This window comes from Typopeltis vanoorti, chromosome 23 (assembly GCF_054136105.1).
Source record: "Typopeltis vanoorti isolate ZY-2024b chromosome 23, IOZ_Tvanoo_1.0, whole genome shotgun sequence".
In the NCBI taxonomy this organism is placed as follows: Eukaryota; Metazoa; Arthropoda; class Arachnida; order Uropygi; family Thelyphonidae; genus Typopeltis; species Typopeltis vanoorti.
This window is the reverse complement of record NC_143571.1, coordinates 43,998,302-44,021,406: the sequence shown is the minus strand read 5'-3', so window position 1 is coordinate 44,021,406 and position 23,105 is coordinate 43,998,302. Positions and strand designations below refer to the sequence as shown.

At 35.8% G+C, this 23,105-nt stretch overlaps 1 protein-coding gene across 1 annotated transcript in view; it reads left to right on the top strand.

Annotated features, from left to right (window-relative positions):
- Positions 1 to 23,105, top strand: part of LOC150093808 (protogenin-like) — a 497,946-nt gene that overhangs the window by 310,065 nt on the left and 164,776 nt on the right. Inside the window, exon 15 of the mRNA XM_090412521.1 lies at positions 16,054 to 16,219. Within this exon, the coding sequence (XP_090268647.1) occupies positions 16,054 to 16,219 (166 nt within the window). The remainder of the gene's footprint in view (positions 1 to 16,053; positions 16,220 to 23,105) is intronic.

Below are 23,105 nucleotides of genomic sequence, written 5' to 3'. Positions count from 1 at the left end.
TTTCTTCTGGTCTGGAATCTGATTTTCTTTCTTCACTTAAAGACAAACTTCCCCATTAAACTTTTCATGTATCCACATTTCCCTTTCTCTTGTGGCCTATTTTATTTTGGGCAATCTAGGAGATTGCAACGAATATAAATGTACACAGTTTTATGAATCTATATGGTGTTAGGCCTTGCAAAACATACCTTTACCCCTGAACAGTGCCCCCTTTAAAGTAAAGCAAAATATTGCAGAAGAGTAATTTCTTGTGGAATAGGTTTCAAGACAGCTACAAAACATTCTTAAATTGTCCTAATTTGAACAGGTTTGATGATGTGTTTATCTTCCTTATGGAAAATAGTGCTTCTCCAGTCTTCTAATTGTTTCTCTCTACCCCTCAGGAATTATGTTAAGAAATCTTTTGTGATATATTGTCTTTGTGTGTGTGTGCGTGCGTGCATGCATTCAGGGCGTTCATTTTATTCTATTCTTTTGTACTGACATTGCATCTGATACATTAACAAAAATTTTGCTAATAAATACTTTTCATTTAAATTATCCATGTTAATTTAGTATAATTATGTCTATTTATGTTCACATAACATAACTGAACATCACCTAGTTGGATTAATACAATTAATAATACAACTAATAAGTTGATAATACAACTTTACATTAATAATACATTAATAAGCTGAATTTGTAATATTTGACAGAATTTTGAACTTCTATTTCCTTCTCATCATCTACCCTCAAGGGCAAGATGTTCAAGCTACTAAAACACCACTTACATGATTAAGTTTACATTATTAATATACTCTTAACAGTTTTCCTCCAAATTAGTCTGTTACTTGTTAGCACTACAGTATTGTCCTATCTAAATTTTGTTCTTCTAAGGCACTTCTGACTGATCCATCTTCCTTTGAGTCTTTTTCTTGCCATCTTGGCATCAAACTCTTGTTTGCTCACACATTCTTGAATGCAAACAATATCAAGTTTCTTTGTAATGTCTTCATTTTTAATACGAATGAGCCCCTAATTTTTCTCAGAATGCTCATATCTGTGGTCTCTAATCTTTGATCAAGTGCTTTATTTCTAAACCCAAATCTCAGATCTATAAATTAAAACTGGTTAGAAGACTGTCTTGTATACTGCTAGTTTTGTAGTATGGTTAATTTCTCTTGTTCCATATACATTTATTCACCTGGTTCCCCAACATACTACCTTTGCTTATTCTGTTGTTTATTTCCATATTTAACTTGCTGTCTTCACTAAAAACTGTGCCTAAATTGCTCAGATATTTTATTTGTTCTATAGGTTCTCTATTGAGAATGCAACTGAAGTTTCTATTTCTCCCTATTTTCAGTTTTGGCATTTTTATTGCTGATTTTCATGTCAAATTTGTTACGCTGTAATTCAATTTAGTTAGAATCATGAAGACTTGCACTGGATGTGTTTAGGAGTACGATATCTGCATAAAGCAAGGATCTAAGTTTGATATCTCAGATTCTAATATCAGGTTTAATGCATGTAATATCAGGTCTTACCCCTGATTCTTCATGAAACTTTCTGTATTTCCTTCAGTTCTAACTGCTGACTTATCTTAAATATAGACTATGTATTGCTCTATATAAAGTTCCATTTACTCCTATATAATCATAGTGTTTTGAAAAGCTTTTCTCTGGACACTTTGTTGTATGCCTTTTCCAGATCTACAAAACTTGAGTACAGATCCTTGTCATATTCCCATGATTCTTCAACTATTTGTCCCAAAGTGAAAATTTAATCGGTACAGCCTCTATCTGGCCTGATCCTAACTTGTTCTTCTCCAAATTTCTTTTTCACAATTTTTCTCGGCCTCTTTTCACTGCTTACATTAATCTCGCCTAGAAATAAGTTTTTTTTTTTTTTAAAGAGTTATATACTTAGTTAATTACAGAAAAATTCCTCTGTAATTCTGACATTCAGCTTTATATCATCTTTTATAGATTTATTATTTTATTATTATTATTATTTCGAGCGACTCCAGGGAGTCCTTAGACTCATCGAGGTAGGCCATAAACATCATGTCCACACAACTATACGACATTCTCACAGTATCTATCATACCTTGCCTTGAACTCGCTCACCGTCATAGCACCCACAACAGACTCTAGCAGCTTATTCCACTCATTTACACTCTAAAAGTAAAGAACCCAGTTCTAACACCCCTGCTAACCACACACTTGCCCAACTTCCATAGGTGTTCCCTAGTTCTCCCACCACCAGTCCTGATCTCAAAAGTATCCTCTGAATTAATCCTATAGAATCCCTTTAGCAATTTGAATGTCTCAATCATATCTCCCCTTTTCTGCCTATCAACTAGTTTCTGCAACCCACAAATCTTCAACCTGTTCTCATATGGTTCATTCCATAGACCCTATCATCTTAGTCACTCGCCTCTGGATCCTCTCCACCTCCTCCCCATCAAGAAGGAACCGAGGTGACCAAATCTGGGCACAGTAGTCGAGATGAGGTCTTATCAAGGCTCAGTACAGAGGTACAATAACTTGCTTGTTTCTGCTCGTCAAGGTATTTTTCAACAACAAAGTGAGTTGATAAGCTGATTTAGCTACTTTTGCAATGTGTCCCCTAAACTTCATCTCGTTATCCACCAACACTCCCAAGTCCCTGGCCTCATCAATCTCTTGGAGTACAGTTCCACCAATGTGGTATACTGCTGCTAATCTTTTCACCCCAAAATGCATAACCTTACATTTTGTCACATTAAATTGACATCCATTCTCCTTAGCCCAGAACTCCAATCTATCCAAGTCATCCTGCAAGATTTTGACATCTTCTGCATTCACTATTGCCCTACTCAACTCTGCATCATCAGCAAACAAATGAACTGTTCCACTTAGATCCCTCCCTATATCGTTAATGAACAGATTAAACAGCAGTGGTCCAAGAACAGAACCCTTTGGCACACCACTAGTCACAGGCTGTCTTTTGGACTCTACTCCTGAATAAACTACTCTTTGATATCTCTCCATCAACCACCCACCTATCCATTCCCATATGTTGTAGGTTACGGATTAGAATTCCATGTGGTATCCTGTCAGACGCCTTTGCCAGGTCCAGCAGTATCACTGTAAACCCATTACCCTTATCCAGTTCAGCCATCACCTTGTTATAAAACTTGAGCAAGTTACTGAGGCATGATCTACCCTTCACAAAGCAATGCTGTCCCCTGTACAGTATCTCATTTTCATCAATCCATCCCTGTATTTTTCCCTTGACTATTTTCTCCAAGACCTTGACAACAACTCCTGATATGCTGATCGGTCGGTAATTTGCAACCGTAGTCTTGGATCCTCCTTTATGCAGTGAAACTATTTTCCCCTCTTTCCACACCTTTGGGACTAAACCAGACCCGAGACTCAGATTAAACAACATGGTCAAGGGCACTGATAATTCCTTAGCCTCTTCACACAAGACCCGTGCCGGTATACCATCCAATCCCACAGATGTATTCACATTAAGGTTCTGTAATAGACTATTCACCTCCACTTCATTCATCACAATTCCAGTATAAACTAATGGTTCCTTCATTTCTTCAATGTCACCACCTGGATGATATACTTTTGCAAAGTGCGCGCTCAGTAACTCCACTATATCGACTGATTCAGTGACCTCCTTACCATCGTCATTCCTTAAAATCATTTTGCCGTGTACAGTTTTTTCTTGCTTGCAGCATATTGAAAGAACTGTTTGGGAATCTCTTTTGCTTGCATAGCTAGTTTCCTTTCATAATCCGCTTTTGCTTTTTTTACCACACTCGTTACCCTTCTGGCCTGCACTTTATACCGTTCGTGTGCCTGCAGGTCACCCCCTTTCTTTAAATTTCCCTCCACAGTTGTTTCTTTTTTTGCAGCTCAAGCTTAATGGTGTTATTCATCCATTTAATCCCTACTTGTTTTACTATTCGGACCCTAGGTATACAACCTCCTGTAAATGCTCCTTGACCACTTCCCATGCTCTATCGACGTCCAGCCCTTGCAGTTGTACATGCCATGGCACTGATCCAAGCAATCTCCTAAGCTTGTCATACTTGCCAGCATGGTAATTCCACATATACCCTGTCTTAATCGAAAATTCCACACCTTTAGCTGCCTCCCAGGTCACTCTTATGACATGGGTGGCGAGAGTGATCACCTTATGATCACTCTCACCAATAGGTGGCAACATGGTCATATTCATTACAGTCAAATTCTGAGATGCTATTACCAGGTCAAGCACTCTCACACCCCTAGTATTTTCAATTACATGCTGTCTCAGATAGTTATCCCTTAATAATTGAATAAAATCCATTTCCTTCCTTACAATCCATTTCCTTCCTCTCCTCCTTCCAATCAATGTTACCATAGTTGAAATCCCCCGTAATAATTACCCTCCTTCCACTCATTTCATCAATTTGTTTATGCATATTATCTCCACCATCTATTCCATCACCTGGTCTGTAGCAGCACCCAACTGTATATTTTATTCTGCCAGTCTCAATCTCACACCAAATAGCCTCAAATGAGCCCCTTTCACTATCCTGCGATACAACTTCATTTCTCCTTGGCTGCAGTTCATCAGCTATCATCAATAACACCCCCCCCCCCATTTTATTCTCTCTGTCCCTCCTAAACACACTATAACCTACACATTCTATCCCACTAACTATATCATCTTCCGTCAGCCATGTTTCACTAATGGCAATAACCTGTGGCCAGGAAGAGCCATTTAAGGCCAAAAATTCTTCCTTCTTGTTCCTAATACTCCTGGCATTAGTATACATGAAATGCAGTGATCCCTTTGTCCCACCCCTATCTTGATGCGTTATTCTTAATGTCCCATTCCCATTTTTTGTCCTTAGTGCTGGCTCGGGTACATTATATACATTCTTACACTCAACTGTCTCACTGATGTCCGCATATCCACTTCTCCCCCTCCTTGGTAGTTCTAGTTTCCCTGGTTCTGCACATCCATTTTCACTATATTCAGCAACACTTTTTCCAGTCTCCGCACACCAACTCCATTCAAATGTAGGCCATCCATCTTGTATAAGTCCTTTCGCCCATCAAACTCATTCCACACGTCCACTAATTCCACACCACACCACACCATCTGCATAACCTGCGCATAATGTTATTTGCGATTATGGCCTTCCTTCTAAACTCCTCTCTGTCATACCGCGGCAACAGACTCACCATTCTAACTCTGTCACTCTTTTCTTTCACTACCTTTAACAATACTTTCAAGTCCTCTCTCATAAAAAAATTATCACCTTTCAATTCATTCGTACCCGCCACAACTATTAATTCTTTCACCCTCTGTTTTTTCACTCTAATACTCTCACTTACATCCTTAAATTTCGCACCTGGTAAGTATGATTTAGTTACACTCCCATCTATCACTCCTCTTAATAACGAGTCACCATACAACACTCTTTCCTTCATTTCAGAAACTCTCCCACTCTTATGCTGTTTATTTACGTTAGCCGAATCACTCTGGAAAGAGTTTTGCAGGTGCTCTAGTTGCAGCTGCGCATTTTGTATCACTGCGCGCAACCTAGCGATCTCACTTCCTACAAATAATTCCTCATTTTTTTATCATTCAAACCATTTTCTCTCTCTGTATAGTTGCTTTCACTCTTTCTTTGATCACCGCTCTCACTGCCATCTTATACATCGCAATTTCCTATCAAGCCACTATTTTCGCTCACATTCTGGCTTTCTTCAACCATAACTGTCTCACAACCTGACACATACTTCAACTCCTCACTTTGCTTACACTTTCTGCACATTCTCCCACCACTCTCACTTTCAATCCAAACTCCAGCCTCATTCGGGAATGCATACACCCCACACACATCACATTGGACAAACTCTCTCACATTATAGTTTTTGAACAATGCCGTCGTATTTTTGGATGCCATTATCTTACATCGCATTGGCGCCATATTCAAATCTATGAAACATATCGTTAAATACTAAATTAAATAACCGAATTCACACCAAAATCACACAGATACAACAAGTTACCACCAAAATTAGACAATATTACGTTATGATTTTAACCTATATTCTAATTTTCACTCAAAATTATACTTAGCTTTCGGGAGCTCTCTGAAAACACAACCGACCGTCTAGCCCTCTGGTGGGCTAACTCCAACTTTTCTTTCAATGTCAACATATTACTACAACTAAATGTAATGGCATAGACTCTACACATGCTCTTCTATTCTATAGATGGTAACTATAAGAGATGTACTCCAATCATCTGGAATTTGACCTGACCAGGCCCTCTGAATTATGCAGTATAGCCACTGGAAAATTTTTATATCTCAATATTTGAGCATTTCTGCTAAAATATCTTCTGCTCCAGCTGATTTTCCAAATTTCAAGTTTTGATGACTTTTTCTACCTCAAGTTTTGATATGCACTTCTGTTTGCATTCCTCTTGAAAATTTCCTGCTACTATTCTATCACTGCTTGTTTTGTTTAACAGTCTTTCAAATTAATTACTCCAAACATATAGTGATCTCATCCTTATCTCAGTTTTCATTGAACCTTTATCATCTTTAATTCCTTTTACAGTACTTTTTCCTTCATTTCCAAGCTTTTTCAATAGCGTTCAGAACATTTTGTTACCTTCCTGATATTTAAGTTCTTTATTCTTATTGAAGCCTTTCTATGACAAAAGTCATAGAAAGGCTTCAATAAGAATGCTTTTACGCACAGCTTAGCTCTCTTACATTTTTCTCTTTATTGTTTTAGACCATCTTCTGACTTATTTGCTAGGAACTTTTGGTATGCTTTCTTCTTTTCCAGGAATGCTTCTTTAACTTCTTGTAGCCACCATGGTGTTCTTATTTTTCTATCATTGCAGACAGATTCACCACATGCCTATGTCGGTGAATCATTGTTTTCTTCAGAGCTTGCCAAGATTTGAAGAAAACAATTTGAAGATCTTCTGAGACTCCAAGATTTGGTTCTTGTTTTCAAATGGTTTCATTTTTCGTGAATAATGCTTGTACTGTTGAGTCTACCATTTATCTGTAAAAGCTACTCAACTTTAATTATTTTTAAAACTCTCTTACATGCTGATCTTTTCAATGTGAGAGAGTTTTAAAAATAATTAAAGCTCTCTCAAATATTGAAAAGATCTCTCTTACATGCTGATCTTTTCAATGTGATTTTCATTTTTATCCTACTTAAAACTAAGTGGTGGTCATTTCCTGTTTTATTTTGAGGGAAACTTGTGCCATAGTATTATTTATTAATTATACTGTCAAATATTTTGGTTTGAAATTAATAAATTATCATCGGTGGCCTAAACAACATTTTTAACAAGGTAGAATGCAAACAATTGATTTATTCAAAATAATACGAGCTGTGTGATGTCAAATCACTAATAGCGGTATGCTTCACTGAAGAAAAGGTAATCGTAAAAGTGATTATAAAATAATTATATAATTTATAATATCATTAATTGGTGGATTCAGTGGTGGAGACAGAGTTGTAGAGTAGGTGCCCTCCCTCGATGAGTCTTTGGACTCCCTGGAGGTGTTACATAATAATAATAATCATACTAAACAGATCATTTGATCTGTTTAGTATGATTTAGGACGACCTTCTATCGTTGTAAATATCATTATTGGCCTTAATTAAAAAAAATAAAAAATTAATGTGTTATTTGGATCAAACTTTCCCATATTTTTAACAAGGATAGGCAGTCATTCTTATTTAAGTTAGGGCAGTGAAGCAAGGCCTCAACACTCTCTTTAAATAGGTGTTTGAATTTATACTGACATCTGTGTAGAAGGTGAGTTTATGACCATAGAATGTTGTGGTCTGCCTCTATTCTGTGCTGCACCAATTCAGACTTATCGGATTTGTTGTGAAGAATATAAGATTCATGTTCTTGTATTCTTTTTTCTATTGAATGTCTGGTTTGTCCAAAACTGGGAAAGCTGGCAGTCATGGAACATGATATACACCAGGAAGAGACATAGTTGAGAGTTTATCTTTAGATGATGGGAAGTATGTGAATAGTTTATTAATGGGAATATAAGTATTATATATTATAATATCATATTTCCTCAGAATTCTTGAAATAGGCTATGAAATACTGCAGATGTATGGGATTGGAACTCGATGTATTGATTCTTTGTAGTTATAGTTGGGTTTGTAGGAGTCGAGAAGACCTTGTGTAGTTCTTTCGGAGAAGCCATTTAATTTCATATACTGTTTGATAGTAGAGTTTCCTGTAAATGATGAGGAGTTGAACAATTAGTTCTAGCTTGTTGAATTAAACATTTTATGATTCCTGTCTTTTGAGAAGGATAATGCACACATTGTTGGAGAATGTATCGTTTAGTAAAAGTGGGCATAAACCGATGTTGTTAAATTACCTGATGGTGAGGGGATGAGAAATGTCTAAAAAGGATAATTTGTTGTCTTTTTCAATTTCCATAGTGAATTTTATAAAGGTGTAATGTATTGATTTTAGCTCAAAAAAAGGTTAGGAATCTATATTGTGAGGCCACACAGCAAAAATGTCATCCATATATCTAAGCCAGAATGAAGGTTGAGGGTTTCTAGATGAAAAAAGGATGTCTTCTAAATGCTCTAAATAAAAGTTGGCTAAAGCAGGGGTGAGTGGGACTTCCCATTGCAGTTCCTTCCTACCTGGTTGTAGAATTTGTTTTGACACAAGAAATATCCGGAATGCATCACTGATCCGAATAGTTTTACTATATCTTGTGGAAAAATAGCAGTAAGTAGTTGTAAAGTCTCTTTGAGAGGTATGTTTGTGAATAGGGATTCCGCATCAAAGCTCACCATAAGATCAGTAGGTTGTATGAAGAAATTTTTTAATAATTTGATGAGTTTTTTTAAAAAGGAATGAGAATTGCCTATATGTGATTTCAATAGGTTTGCTAATATTTGGCTATGCAGTAAGTAGGTGAATCAATACAGTCCACAATCGAACGGAGAGAAATGTCTTTCTTATGGATCTTAGGTAGACCATAAAACCTAAAAACACATTTCTTGCAAAATGTGTTTTTAACTTTTTATGGTGTCTGCATCAAAACTTATAACTTTGTCTAGGAGGAATTTAATTTCTTAAGTTGTCTATTAGTGGGGTTGTGATCCAGTTCTTGGTAGGTTGAGCGATCTCATAGTAAAAGAGAAATTTTTCTTTTAGAATTTGAGGAATCCATAATACTGTAGCTTTTCCCTTGTCTGCTTTGGTGATAACAAGATGACTCGTTGCGTCTTAGAGCTTCCTTTTCAGATGGAGATATGTTCGATGGAGGATGCTTGGCTTAAAGTAGGATGGGTGAAATTTCTAAGCAGAGATTATTAGCCTTTTCACTGGTCTGATAATATAATTATAATTTATTTAGATGATAAATTTATAAATATTAAATTTTTTGGGATGATAATATAAATTATATAATTATTTTATAATCACTTTTACGATTAACCTTTTCTTCGGTGAAGTATAATGCTATTAGCTATTTAACATTATCCGGCTCATACTATTTTGAATAAATCAGTCGTTTGCATTCTACCTTGTTAAAAATGTTGTTCAGGCCACTGATGATGGTTTGTTAATTTCAAACTGAAATATTTGGCAGTATATTTAATAAATAATACTTTTCCTTGTGTTTATATTTCCAGTTTCAAATCCTCTCTACACTGTTGTATCCTGAACCAGCATGAAGTTAATTACAATCAACCATGATGCACATAGTCAATGAGGCTTCTCTTATTTCTTGCGTCTTCTCTCCTCGTAAACTTGTGCACATTTTTTATTGGAACGTGGTATTAGTAATGACGTAATGACTATTCCATATCTTGAGCAGAAATCCAGTAGGTACTTGCCATTATTACTGGCCTTGCCCTTTTTCTCCAAATTTTCCCAAAACAGTACTATGTGCCTGATGGGATTCATTTCCTATTCTATTGTTTAGATCTCCAGCATGGGCTACATTTTCTTTGTCAGCTGCCTGCTCTAGTGACACAAATTGCTTCACTTCATGTTTAGGAGAATCTTCATTTTTCTCTAAAGCCTGAAAAAATTCCTCCATTTCTACCTTAGTAGAATCTTCTGTTGGTTTCTTTTCCATCACTATTCCTTATTTTGATGTTTCCTCTCTTCTCTTCTCTTCTGATGATATTTGGTTTATTCTTCTTCTTCTTCTTCTAGATGTTGAATTGGAGTTTGTGCCAGTAGTGACTTTTCATTGTTCTACCTGCTCCCTGACAAAAACAGAAGGGCCGTGTTTAACCAGGAAGTGCCACAGCCGTCATGAAATCTCATCATGTTTACCATCTTACATATTTGTTTGTGGTTTGAACCAGTAGAGTGCAATTCAGTCTGCTAACTCCCAAATTGCCAGTCCATCCTCTTTCGTTCATTACCTGGTGGATTCCTACTAATAGGGCACACTATGTGAAGGTGAGAATTGGATATTAGGTCAGAAGCCCCCAGTCTTTGCCTCATTCCTTAAAGTTTATGTGGAGGTCTCTTCCCTGTTATTTGGCTCTGACCCTTAACCCCATCCACCATAATTTCAAGATTCCTAGCCTCATCAGTTTCTTGTAGCATAATTCCACCAATATAATATGCTTTTGGGAATCTCATCACACCATTAGTGCATAACTATATTTATTAACATTGAATAGGCAGCCAACATCATTTGCCCACTATTCCAGCTTATTCAAATCATTTGGTAAGCTCTGGATATTAGTTGTATCCTTGATTGCCCAGATTATCTTTCCATCAATGGCAAACAGTTGAATATCTGTCAGATTCTTCTCATCAGTATCTTTAATGTATAAATTAAATAACAATGAACCTAGAACTAATCTCGGGTCTACACAGTTGTTCACCTTAAAGCTGGCACTTTCACACCCACCATCTATTTACCCATGTCCAGAATTTGTTTCAATCCCACACTCCCCAGTTTAAGCATCTGCCTTTCATGTGGTATTCTCTCAAATGCCTTAGCAAAGTCCAGCAGTGTCATAGTATAACGATTCTCTTTATCCAACTCAGTCATAATTTTGTTATAGAATATGAGCTAATTGTTAAAACATCACTTCCCATTAAATTAATCCATGCTGTTGCTTCCAGAGGATAGTTTGTCAACCCATTTCTGTATATGAGTTATTACCAACTTTTCTATAATCTTCACTGCCACATCAGAGACATTGATAGGTCTGTAGTTAGACACATCAGTTTTTGCATCACCATTGTGCAGTGGGATTATCATACATTGTTTCTATTTCTCTGAGATCTTTTCTAAGTTGCAACTCTAATTATACAAACATGTCAAGGGCCAGGCCAATTTAGCGGAATGTTTCTTTAACACACATGCTAACATCCCATCTAGTTCTGTTCTTGAATTTTTATCCACCTCTAACTTTTCATCAAATGTAGTAAGTCTGTACATCATAATAAATACACCTGGTTGATAGATCTTAGCAAGCGAGCACTCATTATGTGAATAATCTCATTGGTGAGTGTGAATTTTCCATATTCAAGGTTACCAGTGGTGTACCCAGAGATCATTCCTGGGATCATTGTTGTTCAGTCTATACGTCAATGATGTCGAGATGGATCTGACAGGAAACATTTAATTGTTTGCCAATGATGGAAAAATAAGGCAATCAGAGATGCTATTGATATCTAGAAGTCGCAGAATTTGAATTAGTATGCAAATCATAAGGCCGTCTATTCAGTGTTAATATGTGTGTAATAATTGGTGTGATGAGATCTTCCCCCCTGGGGGGGTACATTATGTTTTATCGGAAGTATCCTAAAAATACTGAAGACTAGTGATCTTGGAGTTATGGGGGATAGGAAATTGAAGTTCAAAGGTCACATTGTAAATATATTCAGAGAATAATTGTGATGTTGAAATAAACATTAAAGTACAACAGTAAGGAAGGCCTTTTGCCTCTTTACAAGACCCTGATACGACTGGCACAGATTTGGTCTCCTGGGTTTTGAGGGAATAAAGATACTCTGGAAAGGGCTGAAAGCAGTTGCACAGATGATATTAAGATTATGGAACGTAGATTATGAGGGAAGATTGAAAGTATATGGAATGTCACAGGTAAAGAGGAGAAAGAGGGAGTGATATGATAGGCATCTATAAACTTTGTAGTGGGTGTTATAGGATATTGTCTGAAATTTTTCATTATATGGATGATGTGGAGAGAACACGGGAGCATCTATGGAAGTTAAGATTGTGTTTGTTAAAAAAAAAAAAAAAGTAGCTAGGAGCTGGATTTTTCTCTCACAGAGTAGTGAGTGAGTAAGTGGAACAGTAGTAAGTGCATTTAGTGTGATAGCTGGTATGGGAGATGTATTGTATAGTTGTAAAAATAATAAAGTTATTTTTCCACATTCTTTCTTTTTTTGTTTCTTTTATTGCAGATATTGATAAAATTCTTTTGAGTTTCCTTTAGCCTGCAAAGCCAGTTTCTTTTCATGTTCTGGTATAGCTTTCTGACCATAACTTTCCTGGACTTCTTTATATATATATATTTCACAACTCTTCTCACTTTTTTTCTCTCATGATATTCCTTCCACATCTTCTTCTTAAAAATCATTTGCTTAATAAGGTTGCTCATCCATTTCACTTCCACCCTATTTCTTCTTCAAAATCTTGTGACACATCCAGTTGTTGCTGCTTTTAAGCATCTTTTCATAGTTTCCGTGCATTGTTATCTTTCCATTCAGAACTATTACAATGGGACTGTCATTGTCATAACTTCCATCTTTCTATTTCAGCATGTAACTTGCTCTGATTGGAACACATACGCTTACCCACTTCCCAGGCCAGTATGTCGTGGTTACTGTCACCAACTGGTGGGCAAATAGTATAATTCGTAACTGAGATTGTTGTTGAAGCTATGATCAAATTGATATTTTTTTCCCTTGCTCCTTTTGCATGCTGTTGGAGGAAGTTGTCTCACAGCAGCTCAATAAATTCTCCTTCATTCTTTTCATGATTCTCGTGGAAAGGCTTAGACGTTGGTTATGCATTTTTTACTAAGTAATTTAAGGAAATTACGTCGACTAGGATATACATTAAAATAAATTTTAATATACTTCAATATTTCAAATATTGAAGTACAGTAGAACTCGGTTATAACGAATTCCACGGGACCGCATATATTTGTTCGTATGACCTTTATTCATTATATCCAAGAAGGTCATAATTTGAGTGAATTAAAAATGTTTCCAGATTTTTCTCAGCATAGGTATATTGGGTAACATAAATACATATGTGCATACATACATATAAAGAGCAAAAATTTATTTTTAAAACTTCACATTTTTACATAAAAAATCATCAAGCGTGCTTTGCTTTGCACAAGACGCATATTTCATACGTTTGAAATTGTTCCTTATACCACTAAGATGCTTGAATGTGTCGTCTGAACTCACAGATCGCGATTCCATAAATCTTGTTAAAATATGTAAAGCACTTTCTGCTTCACACCAGGTAATGATTTTCTCATCATTGCTATTTTCTTCCTCGGAGTCACTACTACTATTATCTTCTTCTGGTGTATGAGAGATTTGTTTTAAGATGTCAGCATCTGTCGGTATATCCGAAGTTGCGATGCCATTATCAATGTCTATAAAATTATCAATCTCTGCGCACATTTCAAAATTGTTCAAGTTTCGTGCTTTTAACCATGCTGATAACAGTAAGTTATCCTCTTCATCTCTTCAGATTCGCACTCATATTCCGCAAGACCGGCTTTCTTAAAACAGTTTTGTATCGTAGATGATGACATCACATTCCAAGCATCACTCATTAAACGTATTGCGTGAAGTACACTGATCTTCGAGTCGTAAGCATAAGTATTTTCCGTGGATTTTTCTCTGTGTTCTATCAGTTCCAAGACTAACAGATGACGAAAATGGGATTTAAAACATCTAATTACACCTTGATCAAGTGGTTGCAAGACAGGTGTCACATTTGGTGGAAAAAAACAAGTTTTATGTTTGTTAAATTAGCCACTACAGGATGGGCAGGACAGTTGTCTATCGATAACAAAATTTTCCGGTTTTCACTGCGAAGATTTTTATCCCACTTGCAAATTTCATTTTTGAAAATTGAAGATGTCATACAGGCCTTCTTATTCGCTGTATAATCAATGGGAAGTTTCTTTATGTTTTTAAAACACCTAGGCTTTGCTGATTTTCCAGTTACAAGAAGCTTTCTTTTATCGCTACCGGTCATGTTCACACAAACTAAAACTGTGAGTCTGTTTTTTGATAAGTTTTCCGCCAATGCACTTTTCGTTTTTAAATTGAAAAGTTAAATTATAAAAAACCCCTGCTTTGTCTGCATTATAAATGTTGTTGTATCCATACCTTCGTTCGATGTCCGGCCATGCATTCTTCATCCAGTCAGAAACAACGTTTTTGTCAATGGACAACGCCTTGCCACTTACTTTTGCGTAGACAATATTGTTTCTGTTCTTAAAGTGATCAATCCACCCATTTTGCATTTAAAATCACTATAACCAAGTTGAACAGCAAATTTTTCGGCTTGAGCTTTCAAAATTGGTCTGCTAATAGGTAAGCCAGCGGTTCTTTGCACTTTAAACCACGAAAGAAGTGCCTCGTCAACGTCACTTTTATTACACTTTTTAAGTTTTTTACTCTTCGATAAATTGTTTTCAAAAGCTTTCAGAGTCAACTCGCGATTCTTCCAAATTCTTGATATTGTAGATGGGGACAAACCATACTTCTTTGCTACTGGCAGATTTGATTGGCCACTTTCTACCTCCTGTATAATTTCTATTTTTTCGGAAACCGATAAAATTTTCCGTTTGACTCCCGACACATTTCCACAACCAGAAAATGCGTACGTACGAAATGTTAGTAAAGGAATGACTAACGTGTATTATTCATTCGTTATTCCCGTGAAAAGAATTCGTAATAAACATGAAATACATGCATTAAATCAAATGTAATTCAAATATACCTTCAAAATTATTCGTTATAAACATCAGTTCGCTGTAACCGTGATCGTTATAACTGAGTTCTACTGTATATTAAAATTTATTTTAATGTATATCCTAGTTGATGTTGTAATTTCCTTAAATTACTTAGTAAAAAAAAACATTCTTTTCATGATAGTTTGACTTAATGTGAGTGGAATTTACGTTAAAAAACAAAAGGTAGACTTGTTCTTACTCTTCTATTTCAGTAGAATTTTTTAGTCGATTACTCAAGTGTGCATTGTTTCAGTAAGAATCATTGAAATTAGTGAGTCTGTGAATGATATTTTTTAAGATATCATGTTCATGACATGAATATTTATAGTGATCTAGTATTGAACTGGTTATGCAAGCATACACACAAACTGTTTGTAAATGTATTGCATTAAATAAATTTGTAAAGCGATTCTGGAAAACTTCAAAAGGCAGAATCAAACTACAGATACTCATTGCTTGTAGATTACAGGCTTCTAAATTGTACTAGTTGGCATTAATATCAGTTAAGAAATGAAGCGCAAATTATTTGAACAACTTTAAATCCCTTATTGTTTCTCTAATGTTCTGATTGAATGCATGAGTAACATATTAGATCAAAATATTGCAGAAGTCTTATTCATTTCATAAAATATGAAAGGAACATTCTGTCACGAACTGAATTTTTTTTTTCAGAAACGTTTACATTTTGCTATATAGAAAGACAGCATTTAATTTAATAAAATTAACTTTTTTTGGCAAGGCATTAATTATTTCTTAATTGTGCTAATCATCAGATCTCAATTTTACCATTAGTATCTTTTGTAGAAGTTGCTAAATATTCATGGTGCACAATTCCAGATGTATTCCACTATGGAAGAACGATGATTTATAGATTTCAATTTTTTTAGTTATGTACTAAGCAAATACTACTTTTCTGGTTTGTTCTGAGATTTGTGACAGTTAACTTCTTTTTTAAAATTCTTTCTTTATTATTATTTTTTTTTTTATTTTATTTATTTAGTGGTTGAACCCCCTCATAACTTAGAAGCAGATCCAACAAGTTCAACTAGTATTCGACTCGTCTGGGAGGCTCCTGTTGCCAACAAAAATATTAGTTATTTTACTGTACAGTATCAGTCAGTTTATACTGGTTCATTAAGAAGTTCAATAATCAACTATATTCGAAGGTATATTAACTGTGGCTCCTATATTTTCTTATTTATAATTCTTTTCTTAATATTCTTATGTATAAACTTTTCTTTGGTGAGTGTTTTGGTTTCAAGGATTGTCAAGTAGAGAGTCAAGGACTCGTCGATGGAGGCTGTAGATCCCACACCAATTGTGATAGATTCTCTTAAACTCATTGACACTGAACGCACTCTCTACTTCAACAGGTAAAGAGAAAAATCTAGCTCTTGTCCCTCCATGAATATATAAACCAAAACACAAGTTAGTGTTTTGGTTTATATCTAGACTATGGCAGGTAAGCTGAATTCCTACAAGCTATTATTGTAATTTGATGGCTGTGTGTGAAAGTATCAAATCTATAAGGATACAGATCTGGTACATATACAGTTTCAATCGGGTATTGCTGTTAATAAATTCTAGCTAATAGGCATAAATCAGGAGAGTATATTATTGCTACAAAAAGGTAGGGGCATCTTTTTGTTTCCCAACTTTAAGAACCAGTTCCCCAGCTAATTATGAAATCACAACAAAAAGACAACTGTATACATCTAGAATTAATGATGTAAGAAGTAAAATGCTCACTTTGTGAAATGGTTAGCTCTCACTGTACTATTTACAATTATAGTTGTAATGTGTTTAACAATTATAGTGTTTGCTAGCAATCTTCTGCCAGCCTTGCCATCTTCTCAGTCTTCCTCTGCCTTGGTGACCTCCCTAACCCTTCTGTAAAAGGGCATAAGGCAGTCTTTCTTGGCACATTCTGGAAACATGTCCAAACCACTGTAACTGTCTTTTGTATAGCCTATTATTATTATAACGGTGTCTCCATGGAGTCGAAAGACTCATCACGGGAGACCCTACATTGACACACTAACCATTATTCACACAATACCTATCATACTTCTCCTTAAATTCATTCACAGACGAAGCATTCACAACTACCTCTGGCAACACATTCCACCCATTCACAACTCTCCAAACAAAAAATCTAGTCCTAACACCCTTGTTAACCACACTCTTACATAATCTCCAGGGATGATCCCTCGTTCTCTCCCTTCCTTCACTGGTCTTAGTCATCAGTATCAATCCTATGAAATTCCTTTAATAATTTATATGCCTCTATCATATCTTCTCTCCTACATCTATGAGCTAGTTTTTGGAGCCCACAGATCTTCAATCTATCCTCGTAGGGAACATCCCAGATTCCTGTAACAATCTTTGTAATTCACCTCTGAATCCTCTCCACCATTTCTTCATTACCAAGAAATCCAGGTGACCAGATCTGTGCGCAATAGTCCAAATGCGGTCTTATTAATGCCTTATAAAGTGGAACAACTTCCTTATCCCTGCTTGTCAGTGTGTTCTTCAACAACCATGTAATTTGATGTGATGTTTTAGCAACTTTTGCAATATGCCCTTTAAACTTAAGTTCTCTGTCCACAATAACTCCCAAGTCCCTTGCCTTGTCAACGTTTTGCAGTTCAGTTCCATTAATATAGTGTACACACATTAAAACATGCAGCAATACTATCATACACCAATCTATGATCTCATCCCAATACTAATTTGTTCATGCAATATATATATACGTCAATCAGCAAGTTTCTCATATCTAAATTATACCAATTATTCTTCAGCCTCTTAGTCCGGAACAAATAATGACAATTTAACTTTATAAATGTCCCGTCGAATAACAGTCGATCTTCTGCAATGTTAAACATACACATAAAGGTTTTACTCACACTTCTTCTCTTGACACGTATATCTGAACTGGCTCTTTCATCTCTCATATAGTTCCACTGACTTCTTTTCCGTCCTTGGCCTCAACATTCGTGCGGGGTTTTCCCTTTTGGTTCCATCGCATCTTGGAGGATTTTCGGGGCTTGGAGCATATTACACCAATAATGACTGCTTTTCCGTCTGGGCCCCAACATTCATGTGGGCTTCTTTCCTTTAGCGGCATTGCATCGTGAAGAATTCCCGAGGCTGGATGCATATTATGGTTCGACATCTCTCAACTTCTCTCCAGACATCCAACGGACCTGCGTTTGCATTGCTGGATCCCGACACTACGAGAGGAGACTGCTCATTCTGCCCTACCGGCATACTGCCTTTGTGATGCTGCTTCTGCCTACTGCATACTGCATCTGCTGCCTCTGCATACCCTCGAGTTTTTCTTGATCCTTTTTTATACTTCCTCTTGCAGTCTCTGGATTAAGGGTTGAGAATCCCTAATATTCTCGCACAAAAGGGGATGTGACCTTCAGAGTTGTTGATTACTTCTGTTTCCCACAGAACACACAAAAACAATTTTATTTACCAACCATGGGCCATCCTTAGATGTTTGCTGCCTCTTGTTGCACTGTCCTTGAGACATGCATTAGGTTAAGCTCGAGCAATTGAAGGCATTTTACAAACAAAGCTTCTAAGCCATTTCTCTAAAGTTGGAACCACTTCAAATGCTGGGCCGCTTTCTAAGTCATTGAAATATACAGTTTATAACATTCCCACCATTTCAATATATACTTGCACGATTTTTCAAATTACAAAATTATTATAACTACAGAGTTAATATAAACCTTATATACAAAATTCGTAATAACAAAAATCCACAATCAGTGTTAAATTATAATATCCTTCTATATACAATATTTGTGACCTCTGTAAAAGTCGATGCGAAGTTAAGAAAAAAATTCCTACTGCATCGAATTTTACATTTTCTTTGTACCTTGTACTGCTCATCTCCTTTTTCTTTGTCCATCACAACCTTTTCTTTATCTGGTTCATGTTATTATAATATGAACCAGAATAATATTATTCATCCATCTTACTCCTACTTGATTTCTCCTTCTGACTCTGGGAATACAGTCTGATACAGCTTTCTTTAATATGTTCGCTGCCAACTACGAGTATACTCGTAGTTGGTATATGAGCCTCACAAGCCAACTACGAATATGCTTGTATGTCGATTACCGACCTCCAATGCCAAGCATGAGTTAACCCATAGTATAAGCACGTTAATTTGGACCCTTGGCTTGTGAATAAAGTGGAGAGCATGTCTGGGGAGCTTGGTGGAAGGAAAATAATTTCAGCAAAAGTATAGTATATTATGAGGTATTGTTGCGTAAACTGTGTATTTATTAATGCAAATAAAACAATTTTTTGAAGTTTTTTCAACATATACATATATTTATATACGATATATCATCATCTGAGTCATCTGTAGGATTATAATCATCTTCGTAGTCGGAAACAAATAATTCATTCCATTCATCATCGCTCATATTAGCATAAGCTTCTAATTCTTCATCAGTAAGCTTTCTTTTACTAGCCATGGCGTAATTTTATTTAGATTATTTTAAATAATTGTAAGACTAGATGCAATAAACCTTACTGCACTGAATGCCACAGACTTTGAACTCAAGTTACACAGTCATCAGTGCATGTAAGACATAGGTAGTGGGTGATACGAATTACTCGTAGTTGGCGTATGAAACAAAATTCTGTCTGATAAGCCAGCTATGAGATTACTCGTACTGACCTTATAGAAGTGAAAGTGCATGTGGTAACAAACTATGCTCAAGGAGCATGGCAGCGATTGTGTGTGATTGTGTTAAATACTCCTTGACAATCTCCCACGCACCATCAGCATCTCCTCCCTTCAAATTCTCATGCCATAGCACTGTTGAAAGCTGACTTCTCAGCTTGTCATAATCACCAGCCTTGTAATTCCACATATACCCCTTCTTAACAGAATGTTCAGCACATCTTACAATCTCCCAGGTCAAGACCACATGATCGCTTTCCCCAAGTGGAGACAGTGTAACCAAATTACTTATTGATATGTTCTCCGATGCTATGACCAGATCTAACACTCTCGAATCTCTTGTCCCTTCCATTACATGCTGTCTCTTAACAACTGTATAAACTCCATTTCCTTTGTTCCTTGTGACATTCCTTCTCCCAATCTATGTTCACAAAGTTAAAAACCCCCATAATAATTACTCGACCTTCACTCATCATGCTAATTTGCCAATACATGCTATCTACATTCTCCCTTATACTCCTTGGATTATAACAACAACCGATTACATATTTCACCCTGTTTATCTCTATCTCACACCAAGCAGCCTCAAATGAACTGCCCTCAACATACCTGTCATCTTGAGACACTTCTACATTTTTTGGTTTTAATGCTTTATCATTAGTAAAACCCCACCCCCATTTTGTCATCTCTGTCCTGCCTGAAAATACTGTACCCCTTACATTCAATCCCTATGACTATACCATTTTTAGTTAACCAAGTCTCACTAATTCCTATAATTTTTGGCCAAGTTGCACTAAGTAATGACAAAAATTCTTCACACTTATTCCAAATACTTCAGGCATTAGTATACATAAACTGCAATACTCTCTTCCTCCCATAATTTCCTTGTGTGTGAATTAGCCCACTCTGTATACTGTTAATTACTGTTAATTTTCTGTGAACAATTAATCCCAAATTCACAGCGATTAATGACCATAGTACTATTTACAGCTGACTCTATCACCTGCCTCCCTAGCAAATTCCATTTCCCTCTTTTTGACCATTTACTCTATCCTTTATCAATAAATGTTCTAAATGCCAAGTGTCCAATCCATTTAAATGCAAACCATCTCTCTTAAAATACTCCTTCCAAACTCATCCCAGACATTCATAAAATGAATATTCAGTTTCATTTCTTTGCAAAAACTTTTACACAATCTTGACATCATTCCATTTACTATAATTGCTCTTCTGTTTAATTCATCACTGTCAAATCTTAGTACTTTGCATTCTATGTAGGATGTTAATATTGTAACCCAACTCTTCCCTTACTTTATAATTTGCGTTTTTTTTTTTTTTTCCCAGTCCACTTTATGGCATTGATTCTTCTTAAGCACTTTGATTCAAAACCATTTAATCTGTCTTTTTGTTTACTAGCAATCCAACTCTCTGCTCCATACAGTACCACTGGAAAAACTACTGAGCTGAAGAGGTTTGTCTTCAGGCTATGGCTAATTTTTGCTAGTCTGTAAAACAAAGATTGCATCACTGCCACCCCCCCTCTCCTTTTTTATGTATTGGGCTGATTTTATTGAGTTTCCAGTCATCAAGGATTTCCTCTTTTTCTAATATTAAGTTACATAAATAGTTCAAGTATTGTATAGTCCCTTCTCCTTCCCACAGTTCTTTTGGGACACTGTTTAGTCTAGGTACCTTTTCATTCTTCATTGATTTTATTTCAATGATAATTTTTTCTTCTAGAATTTTTGGTGTGGATTCTGTTTGATCTATTCGTGCAGTATCATGTGGCCTGATGGAGGATACTCTTGTTTTTGAGTAATTGCAAAAAGTGTTTGCAAAAACAGATTGTTTCTATTTCTGTTGAGTTTCCTGTCACTTTGTCACCAAGTATAGTTATGGGGTAGCTCTTTGCAGTTTCATTCTACAAAGTTCTGGTGTCTTTTTTTTTTCTCCCCAAATACAACTTTTCATTCTTCTGTTTTTTTCATTCAGCCACTGAGTCTTTCTTTCTCTGCATTTTCTGTCTACTTCTTTTTTGCCTTGGTCCTTGCACATTTTTTTCTAGCTACTCAAAACATCTATTGCCCTTCATCCCTCCTGGAAAACAGATTTTCTTCACCATCTTAATCACCATAACTTTAATAATGAAATCTCCATTCTTATCCATATATCAGAATCATTCACATACTTGAGTCATTCATTCACCATCTCTTTTTTTCCCACTATCTTTTATTTATTTATCTTTTTTTTTTTTTTTAACTCTTCTGTTTATATCCACCAAATGTCTAATATTATTTTGCACATATCTCTCATTTCATTTCTCATCTTAATTATATAATTCTCCAACTCTTGCATTCTTTTGACAATCATGCTTTCTTTCATGTTAGCAATCACACTCTTTTGTTTCCCACAATCACTCTTTTACTCCTTCAGCCATTGCTTTTCCCATCTCAGTTCATATTGGCTTTTGCTCTTTCAGCCTCTTTCATATTTACAATCATATTCTCTTGCTCACCACTCATCTTTCTGGATGATACCATTTTCATTTTTATGCTTCTCATCTCAACTCTCATTTAACACTTTGACTATCAAAATATTACACTTTCTGCAGATCCTTCTCTCTCTCGTTCAGTTTCTTGACAAACACATCTTCCACATTCTTCCTACATGTACATACTACATAGCAAGCTGTCTTCGAAAAATTTACATTGCTTGTCATGTTTGATTTTTTTGTGCTAGTATCTCCTCCTTGTTTTTTTGCTGACATTTTGCCTTCATTTACCATAAGCTGTAATTACACAAAAAGTTGACCAATCTTACTAACAACCTCAGCAATTACTATGCATTCAGTCATGTTTGCATAGTAATTGTCATCTGTCACAAGTAAATTTTATTTACTTGTGAGAGATGAGATGCATAATAATTGTTGAGGTTGTTAGTAATTGCTGAGGTTTCTATCATATCTCCTTTTGAAATGTAAAAGATTTTTTTGCCAGTATTACAGACAGTGATCAGTTTTTCTGGCAGTCTTTTTAATACCAGTTGACAGACGTATGTGTGCAGACAGTCATATAATATTACAAAATAATGAAGATGGTCTTCAACATATACAAAGATTATTGGGAAAAAATGAATTTGGAAACAAGAACCAAACTTTGGAGATCCAGTGGCAAAATCTGAAAAAAGTCTTGATTATTCAATATGTAATGATGGCACATGGTAAAGTTGTTTGTAAGGATAAACATGTCTGATAAGCTTCCTGACACATGGACTTCTCCTTGAACCCATTAACAGACAAAGAACTCACAACTGACTTGGCAACACCACAGTCCATTCAT